The 14,119-nt window shown below is 50.8% G+C and overlaps 1 protein-coding gene across 4 annotated transcripts; it reads left to right on the plus strand.

The window, feature by feature from the left end:
* The first annotated feature begins 6,612 nt into the window (after positions 1-6,612).
* On the plus strand, positions 6,613-13,908 carry LAG3 (lymphocyte activating 3). 4 transcript variants are annotated; one of them, XM_062617695.1, is made up of 9 exons: positions 6,613-6,940; positions 9,292-9,413; positions 9,590-9,761; positions 9,928-10,154; positions 10,406-10,663; positions 10,826-11,119; positions 11,459-11,749; positions 12,049-12,164; positions 13,431-13,908. In XM_062617695.1, exons 2-9 carry the CDS (start codon positions 9,359-9,361, stop codon positions 13,539-13,541), a joined length of 1,524 nt encoding a protein of 507 aa, XP_062473679.1. In that variant the 5' UTR covers positions 6,613-6,940; positions 9,292-9,358; the 3' UTR covers positions 13,542-13,908. The 4 variants fall into 4 exon arrangements, with proteins under 4 accessions (XP_062473679.1, XP_062473696.1, XP_062473687.1 ...); XM_062617703.1 differs by lacking the exon at positions 6,613-6,940 and adding an exon at positions 6,947-8,889; XM_062617712.1 differs by lacking the exon at positions 9,292-9,413 and having other exon boundaries at positions 6,614-6,940.
* Positions 13,909-14,119: the final 211 nt, after the last annotated feature.

The raw sequence follows: 14,119 nt of genomic DNA on the forward strand, positions 1-14,119 counted from the left end.
CATGTGTTCTCATCGCTGAAGACTTTAAGGGGACCGAGTCCTTCTGCATAACTTGGGACACAAGGGCTAAGCCCCAGTCTCTTCTTTCAAGACCTCTGCTTGCGCTGAAAAAGAGCAACAGAGGCAGCACAACAAAATGGAGCTCAAACCTCTGCATCTTTCCGCTTGGAGGGTGCACTTTATACTGCTTCTCTTGGTCCTCACGGACAGCTTTATTCCTGGGAGAGGAATCGCTGGCGTTCTGTGCGCAGCTCCGCAGCTTTCCTCCTTCAGGGGCCCCCTGGTGGCAGCAAACTTGGCGTGTCTGCATGCTTGACTGAGAGGTGGTGAACGGTCTCCATCCGAGTTTCTCTGCCCCCGATGGCTTGCACAGAGCATGCTGTGGGCTGTCTCCAGAGTGGAAGAACCAGGAATGGCGCTGATCACACCACCATTGTTATAAGAGACCAAACTGACACCAGAACTGAGAGGTCTCTGATGGTCAACCAGCATCATGTTTGTCTCGGCTGGGTGTCCACAGGTTGATTTGCACACCCAAAGGTGTCTCTCTGGCTTCCAGCAGAAATGGTCCTTTGCCCAGAGAGTCCAAGGTAGGTCTAGGGGACCTCCGCTAGAAGGGCACATGCACATTCATGCCACTTACAGTCTTCTCAGCTGTAGCTGATTCTGGACCCTTTCCCAGTAGCATTCCCTCTGGTACTGGATCCCGCAGGTAGAGCCTTGGAGTTTGATTGACTGCCACCCACTTACGAAGTTAGGGGCCTGTTTTATTCTGTCTACAACTCCAGTTGGTTATCAAGAACCTACACTGGATGCCCAACAGCAAAGTCAGGGTTTAGGACACTGCTTGGACAGCCTGCTTCTCAGAGAGCCATTTACAGACACCAGCCAGGCACAGTGTAATTCTATGTGACAGCAATGGCATTTTTCTGTCCTTTCCACTCCTCAGCATAGTTTCTCATCCACTCAGCTGTGCTGGGGCAGCTGCCTGTCGGAGCCTGCCATGGGAGTCACTTGAATAGTTCCCTGTTCTGATGATACACTCAACATTTCTTCCTGTCCTCCTTTTAAACCTAATGTTTCTATTAGTCTGATGAACCATCAAGGGCCATGTTACCCCAAATATTCTTTGGTGGTGGGGTGTGATATGTAGCCAGGGGTTGTCATTCCCAATGGCATTGAGACAGGAAGGCAAACTTGGAAGGGAATGTCTTGGATCATTTTCCTCATGAGAGCATCTGTAAGGTAAAATTCCACACTTAAGCACTTGGGAAGGTTGCCAGGACATCTCTGGAGCATTCCCCTTCACTTGGAGGAGTTCTCTGTTTTCATATCCGCCCCAAACATTTGGTTTGCACTGACTGAGGCAGTCACCACCGAGGTGTTTTTTGGTGGTGGTGTCGATGATGGGTTTGGGGTTTTTGGCTGGGTTTTGGTTGGTTGGTTGAGGTTTGAACTGTAGCCTCCTTTTCGTTATTAAGGCTTCTGAGCTTTACCTGAGCTCATGACTGGACCATTTTGTCCATATTTCCTCCTCTGCACAAGCTGATCTGGTCTTACAGTTCAGACGGGTGACACGCAGAACTCTTGAGGTAACCAGTCCTCTCGAGTGGCTTTTATTTTGACTTTATCAGCAACACACAGAAAACGACAGCAACAAAAAAAAAAACACAATAAAACCCACCCCAAAACTCAACAAAAAAAAACCAAACCCCAAAACACATGAAACAAAGAGAAACCCCTTTATCTCCTTTGAGTCTGGAACAAGTGAGCGCTGTGACTACTTGTAGCTAGGGAAAAAACAGCAGGTCCCTGCTAAACTCAGGGGAAAGTCCACACACCCACAGACCACTACCACCTCCATTCAGCTGAACCAAGGAGCCTATTCCTTCCCTTTCCCTGTGGGTTACGTGCCTCAGCCCAAGCTTGTCTTCCTTATTCCTGCAGAGAGCCCCATATCCTAGGGCTGAGCAAGAGGATGCCATGGACCAGTTTTCATGTCAACAGTCTGCAGGTGGTGAAGTGGCCACCACAAGAGTTCCTCCCATGTCAGAGCCCTGCTGTGAAAAACATGTACCTCATTCCCAGTCAGATTTTGGGTTTGATTTCAAGCCGCTTGTCATTCTTATTCTCCTCTACTGGAGTAGAGAACTTGCCTCTATGTCACATCTTCTCTTCATGGGAAGAAAATATCAAAGATAGATTATGAATGTAATAGCATAAAAATGGCTGTGCTCTGCTATGGCTGATACAAGCTCCCTACAAAAAGGCACTGAAACTCAAGGCATTATATAGAAACTTCCTGTAAACAAGGGTCAAGGTCATCCTGACCTGGCAGTCATACCTAGGCCATCATATTCAAAAGCCAGCGAGGAACTGATCCTCCACAAATTGCCTAATCCCCATTTCAACTCACTTATACTCCACAGCATCCTCTAACAATAATTCTTCCACCTGTGTGACGCAGACAATGAATTCCCTTTTGTTTGCAGTGAAATTGCTGCCTGAGCTCAACCCTCTTTCCTTTAGATCAGATTAAAATAGATCAAACACCTCAAGTTCTGCACATTCAAAAGTTTCAATAGTTTCAATCCTTCCTTAGCATTTTTAAAGTCCATTTACGTACAGGTAGAGTTCCATCTCTTTGTTCCCAGCCTCCTTCAAATCAGCCAACTTTACACCAGCGAAGCCTGTTGTAGGTGCCATAATGACAGCAGTCCTCCTCCAGTGTGGTGAGACATGAGGATACCCCAGAGCCAGCAGGGTCTCTGCTGTGCTGAAGGCTAGCCAAATGCTGGGCTTCATCAGCAGGCGCACAGCAAGCAGTGGTTAATGCCATCTTCATGGCACATCTGCAATGCTGTGAGACACTGACACACTGGAGCAAGTCCAGCAATGGGTTCTAAGATGGCTGTGGGTGGAGGACAAAGGGGAGTTAACTGCTACCTGCTACTACCCAAAGCGGGGTTAGAGGGAAGATAGAGCCAGACTCCTCTCACAGGACCACAGAGAAGGGCCACAAGGCAAGGAGCAGAGGTTGCAACAAATCAACTTCCTATGGGACCCAGGGAAAAGCCTCTCCTGTGAGGGTGCCTAGGCAGTGGAACAGGTTTTCAGAGAGGCTGGAGAGCCTCCACAATTGGAGATGTGCAGGACTGGCCAGGCCCTGAGCAACCCAGTCTAGTTTGAGTCACCCTGCTGGGAGCAGAGGAATGGAGTAGAGACCCCACAGGTGCCTTCCCATGGATCTTCCAATGATGCTGTGACTAACAAGTGGGTTTATTTGACTCTGCATTTTTCCTTCGTGGGCCAGTAGAAGAAGCTACCTTACAAAATGATGCAGGCTGCTACCTGCCTTGAGGTGCCAAATGAGGAGGGAATGGAAAGAACCAGCTCAGCTGCCACTACACTCTGAATTGCAGCCTGTCACACAGTCATGTTAATCCAGCATAAATGCATAGCATTGCAGAAAGGGGCAATCCCATCTTCCCTTTCGTCTCTCCTGCTGCCTCTCTTTTGTCAACACTGATGAGCAGCAGAGAATTGATCCAGCTGAAAACTAAACTATAGAGAAATAAATCCATTTCTATTCACAGTGAACCCTTTCAGTTTAAAAATGCACCATCTCCCTCCCTAGTGATTTTTGCTCAAAGCAAAGTGGCTGGGGATCACCAAATCAGAGACTATTCTTCTCAGGAGTATTCTGGAGCACTGCTATCCCCTTCCTTGCTGTGCCATCATCTGCAGGAACCTTCCCAGGGTTTGTATTCTTCTGCAAATGACTTCTCATAGCATTATATGTTCCTTCAGTTACACTTTACTTTAATTATTTCTAGCTTTCTCACTAGGAAAGAAGTAACATATTCTTTATTAATAAGTAATTGCCTCTAGCTTCCAGAGCTCCAGTGTACCACAAGATATGGTCTCATGTTCTCCTGCCATCATGCACCATGAAAACACAACATGTGGGACAGATCTACTTTTCCACAGTTCCTGAGGACACATGCAAGTAAGCCTAGAGTCAGACCTCTGTGTTTGCTGTGTGATGCTCATCCCCCAGCGTCTGAAACAAGTTAAGGTGCCTCTTCTATGTCAGAGGGACCCATGATGCTGCCAAGAATAAGACAAAGAGAGACACAGAGAAGGTGTGAGCCCCTTGAGCAGAAGACACATCCTTCTGTGGCAACATTTCTTGGGGGGTGGTGGTGGGGGAATTCTTGCTGTATTGTCAGTTGACAGCAACAGGAGTAATGGGGATCTGACCCTGGCGTATGTGGATCAGCCTCTCTTGGCTCCCAGGAGACCATCAATATTCCCCCATATCAGCTGCTGGAAGGTCTTACACCAGCAGACACAACCCATATCTGTTCTGGAGCTCCCCCAGGCGAAAACAGTCCTGCAGTGTCCCTGCAAGACTGCCAAGAGACTGGAAACTGAAAGCAGCCACTCTTTAGGAGTTTGTGTGTGATCTGTTGGGGTAACCCAGGCTCCCTGGTTTCTCTGGGTGTCCAGCATCCTTCTCCCAGCCTCTCCTGACATCACTCTTACCACCAGCCTTGGTGCTGACGCCTCTTTCAGAAGTCTTGTTTGCTGGCCATTTCTAGCAGTGCTTACATGCTTTCTGCACTGCCTCTGATGTCCAGCGCTGTCATCCAGCTCTGCAGCTGGCACTGGAGCTTCCAGACCTCCAGGGCCCAAAGGACCCTGCAGGGTCAGATCCTTGCTCTCCAGCTCCCCCTGGGAGAGCCATGTTCTGGGAGTCCCACTCTCAGACCAAAGTTCAGCTCCTGTCAGAGTGCTCCTCACCCTCTTTCAGCCCTTACCTGAGTCAAGGGAATCTCATAGGACCCCTCTGCTATTGCCCCAGTCACTCAGCAGCACACGACACATTGAATCAGTGCCTGACTCCTTCAGCTCTGTGTCAGATCACTGGAACTGAGAGCTTTCTCCTCACAGTTCGCAGGCTTCTCCCATCCCTTGCATGTGTTGGGCTCCTGGGTACATCTTTGCTCTTGAGAAAACTCACTGCAGCCCTGGGATGTCTGGGAGCCTATCACATATTTTTCCATTGGATTAAAAGCATGGCATGAATGCTGCAATGACAAGTCAAAATGTAACCTGGTTTGCTTGCATGGACTTTGGTAGTTGATCCACCTCACCCTCTGTGTTGCAAAACACAGAGGCTGTGACATCAAAGACATCCTGCGGCATCAAAGACTTCTCCTGAGTAGGTATTGGCCAAGGTACCGATATCCACCACCATCTCTGCAGGTAGATATCTAAAGAGCATCCCTTCTTTCTCCCCGGAAGGATCTGGAGGCCCTGTGAAAGAGAACACACTTCTATGCAGCTAATGCTGGCCAGATACAAGATGCTTAGCTGACAAATATGCCCATCAGTGCTGTAGATTAAATCATTGGCTTGTTTTGGTTTTTTAGCTGCAATGCAGCCCCCAGCTTCAGTGAGCATCCCCCAGTGTCGTTCCTGACTTTCTAATCCAGGTTTCTCTGGGATATTCTGCTGTCTGCTGAGGATTGTCATCCAAAGGTCACTCACCTTTTAACGCTGAAAAGAAACAAACAGGCTGCAGATTTGTCCAAAGACTCCATAAAGCCATGATTTCCCAAACATGTTTCCATGGGGTTCTGGGAAGCAGGCCACCACTAGCCTCTCCTCAGCTCCACATTACAGACCTGTGGTGACTCAGGCACTTCCCATTCAGCAAATCCTCTAAAATAGACCTATTCAAAAGAGCTTCCCAGTAGGTGTCAGGCAGCCAGACACGCTTCCTCCTGCCAGCACTTCTGCAGAGGCACATTGTGTTTTGCCCAGATCTACTGGAAGTTGTGAACTTTCTGTTTTCTGATCCTCTTCCCCTCACCCTTTGTTGGGATTTGTCACCTCAGATAAATGAGTCCCTCTCCTAAGACCACTCTGACGTGTGGTGTACCCTGGCCCTGGGAAGATAGCATGCTGCTTCCAGGCACTGCAGAGGGACAGAAGTCTGGAGCAACTACTTCCTCCCGTGAGAAAGGAAACGTGTTTGGTGCCCACCCTGGGCTTAAAGCTGAGCAGTTTAATAATCACAATGGATCCCAGGTTGGTGCCTCGGTAGAAACCACCACAGCCCTTTGTGGGGGAAGACTGGCTTTCATTCCTCTACCTCAGGGGTGCTTTTCCACACGGTGCCTCTCACACAAAGCCTGCCACGTCTTGAGCGTCAGCTCTTTCTGGTTCAGGGTTCTGCTGCTTGGCCCTTCCACAGCCACAAGGTGTTAACTTGAGAACCGCTGTATCTGTTCCAGTCACCCAGAGAAGGGCAGCTCTGCTCCTTCCCCTCTTTCTCTGAGCTTAGATCTCTTTAAGCTCCCTGAGCTTCCCAGTCAGTGCCAAAAGTCTTGCAGCTCATCCCAGCCTGACCCCTGGGAACCTCACTGCCTCCCTAGGCACCTGCCCGGTGCTTTTGCTCACACCATGTCCCCTGCCAGACCTTCCCTTCTGTCTCCCTGGTTTCTGTTTGCAGTCCCTCGCCAAAAGTTATTTGTTATCTCTTATTAGTAAGTAACTACTTTTTGCTTGTTGTGTTTGCTTTAGCTCTGGGCAAACAGCAATCAGGACCTTTTACACAAGGTCCTTTTGGTGGGTGCTCTACCTCAGGAACACCCAGACCAGCTGATCTCAAGCTGCATGGGCTGATAGCCCAGCCTTCAAGTCATAGCACGAGTTAAAGTCTGCAAATCAATTATAGAGCACCTCAAAATGTCAGCATAAAGCAGAAGATTGTGACTAACTTCAGACTGCTGCAAGGACTAAAATATGAAAGTGGAATCACTCAGAGAGAGACATGGTATCACAGAAATCTGGAAACAACGGAAAATTCCTTCAGCAAGATTACCTCAATGATTCTGCAGAATAGTGCTTTCTATTCCTACTTTTCTTGGTAAGTGTAGTTTGCACGCCCAAGACATGTCAAGACAGACAAGAAAAACAATGTATGAAGGTTGTGTGCGAGGTGACTGCTGCAATTAAGTCTGGAACCTGGCTGAAGCTATCTAATGCCTAACACAGACAAGGGAGTATTTAGTGAGCTGGGCTGCTTCATCCCTGTCCTGCACTGCTCCTGTCATAGCCTGACCCTCCTTGCCCATGGCTCTGCTGGTGTCCCACACGTCCCTGTCAGCCCCTCTGCCCAGGGGACGCATGCAGGCAGCTCTGAGAAGATGCCCTGGTGCTGCTCTTGCCCCGGTCACTGTTACTTCTGTGGCGGGTCGTGTTCTGGGAGATGACGAAAATGCCATTCGAGGGAGTCAGCATTTCAAATGGGTCGTTCGAACGTCACAGGTGTCTTTGCTAAAGATAGCCTGTGCTGAGTAAAATGGTACCTCCAAACCCTGCATTTCACAACACGCTCACTCAGCATAATAACCCCTCAGCCTAAGTGCCCCCCAGTGCCAGGCAGCTCCTGGCACCTCTCTGGGCTCTCCATCTGTCCTTTGTGACTGCCTCCTGGGAGGCAGCAGTAAGATGGGAATAAGTGTCTGTCCTTAACTGGTTCCTAGAAGACAGCACTTCCTAGACAGGGATGCGGTGAAGGGTGGTTTTGGGGACTAGAAGGGAATAACGTCAGGGTGCTGACGCTCAGAGTGAAGACTGGATCAGAATGGAGGGGGAGAGTAGTGAGTTCATTGTGTCCCCTGAGTGAAGATAGGGGAGGGGGAGCCCATGATGCTGGGCGGTGGAGCTGTATGTGCCTTCCCACCATGGTTCCATCTCCCTTCTCTCTCGTCTTCGTTCACCCACACTCACACCACTCTCGCACTGCTGATTCAGGGGAAAGAGAGGTTGGTGCTTTCTGCTTGGACTGGCCACCACAAACTGTTTTTCTTGAAGAGGAGGAAAAAACACCTCCTGTTAACCGTCACAAGTTCTCCCCCATCTTCTCTCTTCCTCTCTCACACAATGCCATGGGCTGTGTAACAGAGGGGCACAAAGGACCACTTCAGAGCAGTCCCCTGGGGGCACAGAGGCACAAAAGGTTGCACCAGGTTCCTGTGCACCAGTACAACTCTTCTGGGGGCTGAAGAGCTGAGTGTAATAGAAGAGATGAGAGCTGTCACCACAACAGGGGCTGCTGAAATGAGGTGTACCACTTGCTCTTTTATGCTCCACCTTCACCACCAGCTGAGGAAAGCTAGAGAGTGAGCAAGGATCCTTCCACAGTGAAGAAGTGCCTGCTCTGAGTCACGTCCCTTCCCTCACCCCCAGCCCACCCTCAGGGCATGAGCTGCCAAGGGGCTTGGTTGTATGACACCCGTCATGAAGGGCTGATTAAGTCCGAAAGAGCCAGAGTCAGTGGGTTGCTGGAAAGTGTGAGCCACAACAGTGGTGGGTTCTCTGAGGCAAAAGGGGCCCCCAGGCTGAGGCACATGGATGGAAATGTATTGCCCTATGCAAAGCTTATCAATCAGCTGCACGGGAGCTGGACTGAGCACCCTCAGAGCACAAGCTTGGGTGGGTTTTCCCCAGCGTTGCTGGATTAGGAGGGTCCCTTCCTCACCCCTCTCGCAGTGCTACAGCCTGCAGCCCCTCTTCTCACTGCCGGCTGCTTCTCCTCTCTGCCCCCTCAGACCATCTCAGCTTTGTCCTATATTGCCGCTGGGCTCAGGATTGATGGGTCACATGTGCTCTGGTTGGAGGTCACCACAGACTCTTTCCTCATGCTGCTTGTGAAACTAGCACATTTGAAGGATTAAATGGAGGGAGAGGGAGGAAAAAACCCAAACACAACAAAAATAAAAGAACAGCAGGAAAAAAAGATGAACGTGTTCTCAAAAGCCCTGAAACAATCAGTGAAAAGCTGAAAGAGGCGGAAAGATCAAACCAAAAAAGGTAAGAGATGAAAGAAAAACATGAAGGGCACTTGCTGGGAAGTGTCTTCTACACTTTTTCCACTGTCTATGTAGAAGCGAAACCTGTAAGAAAAACAACAGCGACCCAAAGAATTTCCACTCAAAGATGCTTAGAGCAGTGTCTCTGGTCCCTCTCTTACACTGGCTTCAGCTCTGCCCTCACGTGCCTCAGACTTTGTACTGGTTTCTTGGCCATGACGCATCTTCTTAGTGATATGGGGAAATCAGCTGCCCACCTGCAATATAAGGGCATCTAGGGGAATGCTTTGATCAGAAAGAGAGAGGCAGCAGAAGAGCAAGCACATCCAGCTGCCCCCCTTTGTTCATCCTCCCACTTCATCATCTTCTTTGCTTGTGCCTCATTTTTGCTGAGCTCTTAAAGCTTCCAACCTGACCAAGCACAGACCTGAGTGGGAAGACAAAGACCCTCGCATCTGCTGGATGCCGCCATGAGGCCCGTGTTCCCAGTGCTGTTCCTCACCTTCACTCTGCTGGCTTTCAATGGTGAGAGGGGCTGAATGTATCAGGGAGGGCAGAGTAGTTCAGTAAGCTGAATCTGGCTGTTCCTTGGTCTCTGACAGATCTGGAAGGGAGGCAGTGCCCTATCCCGTGAAGATAGGCAGATACTGCTCTCTGCTCCATGAGTCCCACCCTTTGCTGAGCCCTCCATCTCGTTGCAGCTGGCCACATCCTACCAGGAGCAGCAGAGGTGGGAAGCAGGAAGCAGAAAGTATGGGCCAGAGCGGGGAGTTCAGCCGTTCTGCCTTGCTACCTGAGCCACAGAAAGATGGGGAAGAGCTGGAAGCAACTGCCTGACAAGACATCTGTGCTGTGGAAGCGGCTTGGGGGAAGGTACGCCAGGGCCAGGACAGATCCGTGTCCTTGGGGGGGGGAACTGGGGAGGGTGTGAGAGACTTCTGGCCCCCGTTCTCCTTCCCCACATTCCTTCCTTCCTGCTCCCCCCTCCTTGATCTCACTGGTGCCTTCAGCACGAGCCACTCACTCGTCCCACCCGCAGCACCCACCAGGAGCCACACGTAGTGCTGGAGGTGGAGGACTCGGGGCTCAGGAAGACGGCGCTGCCCATGAGGCCCCGGGTGTCACTCCAGGACTCTGCCTTACGCAACGGCAACTTCTCCCTGAGCATCAGCCCCGTGCGGAGCGAGGATGCCGGGCTCTACGAGGCGTGGGTGATGCGCAACACCAAGGTGCAGAGCTGCCACGTGGAGCTGGAGGTCATCACAGGTAGGAGGAAATGGAAAACCTGGGGAACATTGGGTTTAGGAGTGGGGAGGTTGTAAGGGTGGGACGGGCAGGGGATGCCATGTCTGCCAGAGCAGGGTAGAGAACAGGGAGCAGCCTCCTGGAAGAGCACAGCTTCCTGCTGTCTGCTTTCAGCTCTGGAGAAAGTGCTGCTTGAGGGACAAAGCTAGGGCAGAAGGGGCAGTCCTAATGTGACCTCAGCTTCCCCCTCTGCCACTTGTTTTTTCTTACAGTAACCCTCAGTCCACCCAGCCCTGTGGTGGCAAACGAGCCGCTCTTGTTGCAGTGCAACTCCAGCCACCGTGCGAGCCTCGTGGAGACATGCTGGTTCCACAATGGGCGCCTGGTCCCCACCTCCAGGACCTTCTGCTCCTCGCATGGGGCTCTCTCCATCCTCCGGCCAACCATGAGCGATGCGGGCTCCTGGCGCTGCCAGCTCAGATACTCCGATAATGAGATCATTTCTGCCATGTACAACCTGCAAATTCTAGGTGAGCTCAGCCTCTGCGTTCCTACTCCAGCATCCCCAGGTTGCTCAGTCTGATGTGACTGGCCGAACCCAGTGGCCTCAGCTTTCCAGCTCCCACCCCGTCCTCACCTCCCTGTGGAGCTCTTTCCAGCTACCATCCCACTTTGTCCTCTCTCTGGCTCAGGTTTTGAAGGCCCAGCCAACCCTGTGGTCTATGCTGCAGCTGGTTCTGCAGCTGATCTACCGTGCACCTTGAGCTACCTTCCCAGTGCCTTTGGGATCAATGTGGTGACAGCCCACTGGAGCCGCCTTGCAGGAGGACACTTGCAAGACCGGGGCATCTCCTACAATTCAAGCAGCAGAAGCTTCCCCCTTCATCTCCCTGCGGTGGGGCTGGGTGATGCAGGACAGTACCGCTGTGCTGTCTCTGTCAGCAGCAGGATGATCAGCAGGGATGTGACCCTGGCAGTGGTTACAGGTGAGGGGAGACAAAGGGAGGTGCATAACTCCTCAGGGGTCCCACGCTGCTTGCAGATAAACCTCCTCGCACATCAGTGCATGAGCATGGGTTGCTCCTGCTCGTAAGTTCCCACCCCAGGTTGGGAAACAAGTTCTCTGTTCAGGGCATTGCACTGCGCTGGACTCTGATGAAAGCAGGGGTTTTCCAGGGGAACTTGATTCTTCTTAAGACTGAGGAAGACAAAATAAATCAGATGGGGTAAAAAAGGAAGTGTGTTACAGAAGAAGGAGGGATAAGGAAGAGATGTGGACCTGCCTGTAGTCCTTCCTAATGGTATTGCTTTCTCCTCTCCTGCAGTCACTCCAAGCATTCAAGGACCCGTTTCTGAGGGGAGTCACTTGCTGCTCATCTGCAGCCTCACACACCCTCAGGGACATGAACGTTTCCAGTGGAAGCAGCTTGACTCAGCCCCTACTAACAGCAAGCTGGCCAAGGCCACCTCCCATAACCTGCGGGGCCACAGATTTCAGATGGGCCCTACCTTGGAAATACCCCATGTGTCACAAAAGGATACGGGCACATGGGAATGCAGTGTGTATGGCCCAGAAGGCAGACTGGGAGCAGTGGAGTATGGGCTGCAGATCACAGGTACTGCTCCCCATGGATCCATAACAAAATCCTGTCTTCTCATCCTATTAATTCCCTAGTGCCCCTTCCTGTCTCGGCTTCACCCTGTCCAGCTTCACCCTGTGCTGTCCACCCTCCTCCTCTTTGGCTCCTTGGATCCCATCTTGCTGTTGTCTTGTCTTAGCTCTCACCAGTTCCTCCTGTTGCTGCTTCCAGTACCCTGCAGCCTCTTCCAGTTTGCCTGTCTTTCTGCAGACCCAGCCTTGCCCCAGTGCAAAATCAACCTTCCCCTCCTTCCTAACAGTGGTTGTTCCTTACAGGTGCCCAGGTCTCCAGCCCTCCCACCATCTTCAGTGGGCAGGTTACGTTTGGGCTCACACTCACCTTCTTCCTCCTGCTTACAGTCTGTGTCATGGCTCTGGCCCTACAAAAAAGGGTAAGTGTCCATCACCCCATTTCTGTTAGCTTTCCTGTACATCAGCCCTTATTTGACCTTATCCTTGTTTGACCTTACCCTGGGTGCCCTAGAGACAGCAGTAAAATGTCTCAGGGGCACAGCAGCCAGAGGAAGAATGGGAATCAGGCAGCCTCTGAAGATGTCATGGACATGAAGCAAAAGCTGTATCCTGGGCACCAGTAGGTCTGACTAACCATAGCATTCATCTGGGGGATGTCAGACACTTCAGAGGAAGATTAAACCCCCCCTAGAGGACAATCACAGCCCAGCCTTGAAAAGGCTCTTGTTTATTCTCCCAGAGATCAAGCCATGCTGTAATAGGGCAGGGTTAATTTCCAGGCTTTTGTAGGTGTCCTTTCTTATTCCTTATCTGGATACTTTGATGTAACAGCCTCCTGTTCTGTATAAATGCCTGCTGGTCCCCTGATGCTGATCTCGACGCTGGCTCAGACCTCACACCTGGGCTGTCTGCTGCCTTAATTTGATCAGCTTGTTCCAGTATCTTGTCTCCTGAAAACTCTGCCTTGCCTTTATGATCCCAGAGACCAGACCAGGACTGATCCCTCCCCAGCACATCACTGGAAAAAGAACGTGTTCCCTGAAAATCATTTACACATCAAATTCTTCCTTTAGGGTTTCCCTTTGCTGACCAAGGACACTTTTGCAGAGTAGCTGTGATGTAGTTGCCTTCTACTTAGCTTCTTGGAAAGGGTCCACAGTGAAAATCCCCTTCCAGTGCAGAAGGGGCTGTATTGATTGCCTGTGTGTCACCAGACACTTTACTGTTATCGGAGGCCCTGGGATCTACCTCTTTTCCATTGTCTAGGAAGTTACTTGTTAAAGCAAGATGTGAAAGTGAGTCTGTCTTCCATTTGTTCTCACCTCATTTTGCAGGAACCTTCATACCTTTAATTATTCTCTCTGAAAAAAGTGTTGTAAAATCAGGCATCCCATAGAACCTGGCAATGGCCTGACCATTGCCCACAACATTTTTTGCTCTCTCTTGGGCATGTCCTGTCTTTGTTATTCCTTATGCCTATGACACCACAGAGGATAGTGTTGAACCAGCCTTTCCCAGAAGAAACTGCATGTCTCAGAGAGTGGGACTGGGGCTCTTCCCTGACTGTAGGAGGGAACAAGAGCCTCGTGGTTGCAAGCAGCAGGACCACATCTTCCATGGCAGCCCAGACTTGTGCCATTCAGTCTCTCTTCCATGCTTGATATTGCCTTTTTCTTCCCTTTCAGGCACGGTCTCCTGCCTTCCCTGCACTGGATGGGATGATTGCAATTGCTATGCCGAGGAAGAAGGAGGTGGAGGAAAACCAGAAAGAGAACATCCAGCAAACTGAGTGCTGATGGCAGCAGGGACCAGTCTGCATGGGAGGATGAAACTCTGTGTGCCATGCTGCAGAGAGATGGACACTATGCAGACCTCTCAGGAGGGTCTAGGGATGGCGTGAAGATAGCAGGAAGCTGTGGGAGATCTGTACCTGCAAAAGGGCTGGAAGCTGCGTATGAGGGCAAAACACGACTCATCTCTGCAGCAGCACAGGTGCTTTGGAACTATTGGGAGTATTCGAGCCGGTAGCTATTGCCTACTCCGGTGACACCTCCCTCTCCCACCCTTTGCCCCTCCTTCATGGCCTCTCTCACAGCCTTTTAGTGGTGGGACACTTGGACCCAGGAGATAGCTGGAACCCAGCTCCCTCGCAGCCCAATGGAGCTTTCTACACACACACACCTCACACACACACACACACCCCCCTGCTTTCTTCTCCCTCTCCCCACCCTGCCCTGCTCTAGCTCTCATTCAGGGGCAAAGGGGACCCCACAGAGAATGGCACGTGTTGCACATTTTGAACGCTTTATTTTATTAGAAACTCATTTTAGAAACTAAAATAAACCTGCCTGACCAAAACACCTGCTGTCCCCTG

The sequence above is a fragment of the Pezoporus occidentalis genome, unplaced genomic scaffold, assembly GCF_034315485.1.
Source record: "Pezoporus occidentalis ecotype Australia unplaced genomic scaffold, CSIRO_AGI_Poc_V1 ctg104, whole genome shotgun sequence".
Taxonomy (NCBI): domain Eukaryota; kingdom Metazoa; phylum Chordata; class Aves; order Psittaciformes; family Psittacidae; genus Pezoporus; species Pezoporus occidentalis.

Coding starts and splice junctions, on each gene's coding strand:
- LAG3 (XM_062617695.1), top strand. CDS start 9,359: ATGAGGCCCGTGTTCCCAGTGCTGTTCCTCACCTTCACTCTGCTGGCT. Junction 11,120..11,458: donor GACCCTGGCAGTGGTTACAG/GTGAGGGGAGAC, acceptor CCTCTCCTGCAG/TCACTCCAAGCATTCAAGGA. Junction 12,165..13,430: donor CTCTGGCCCTACAAAAAAGG/GTAAGTGTCCAT, acceptor CTTCCCTTTCAG/GCACGGTCTCCTGCCTTCCC.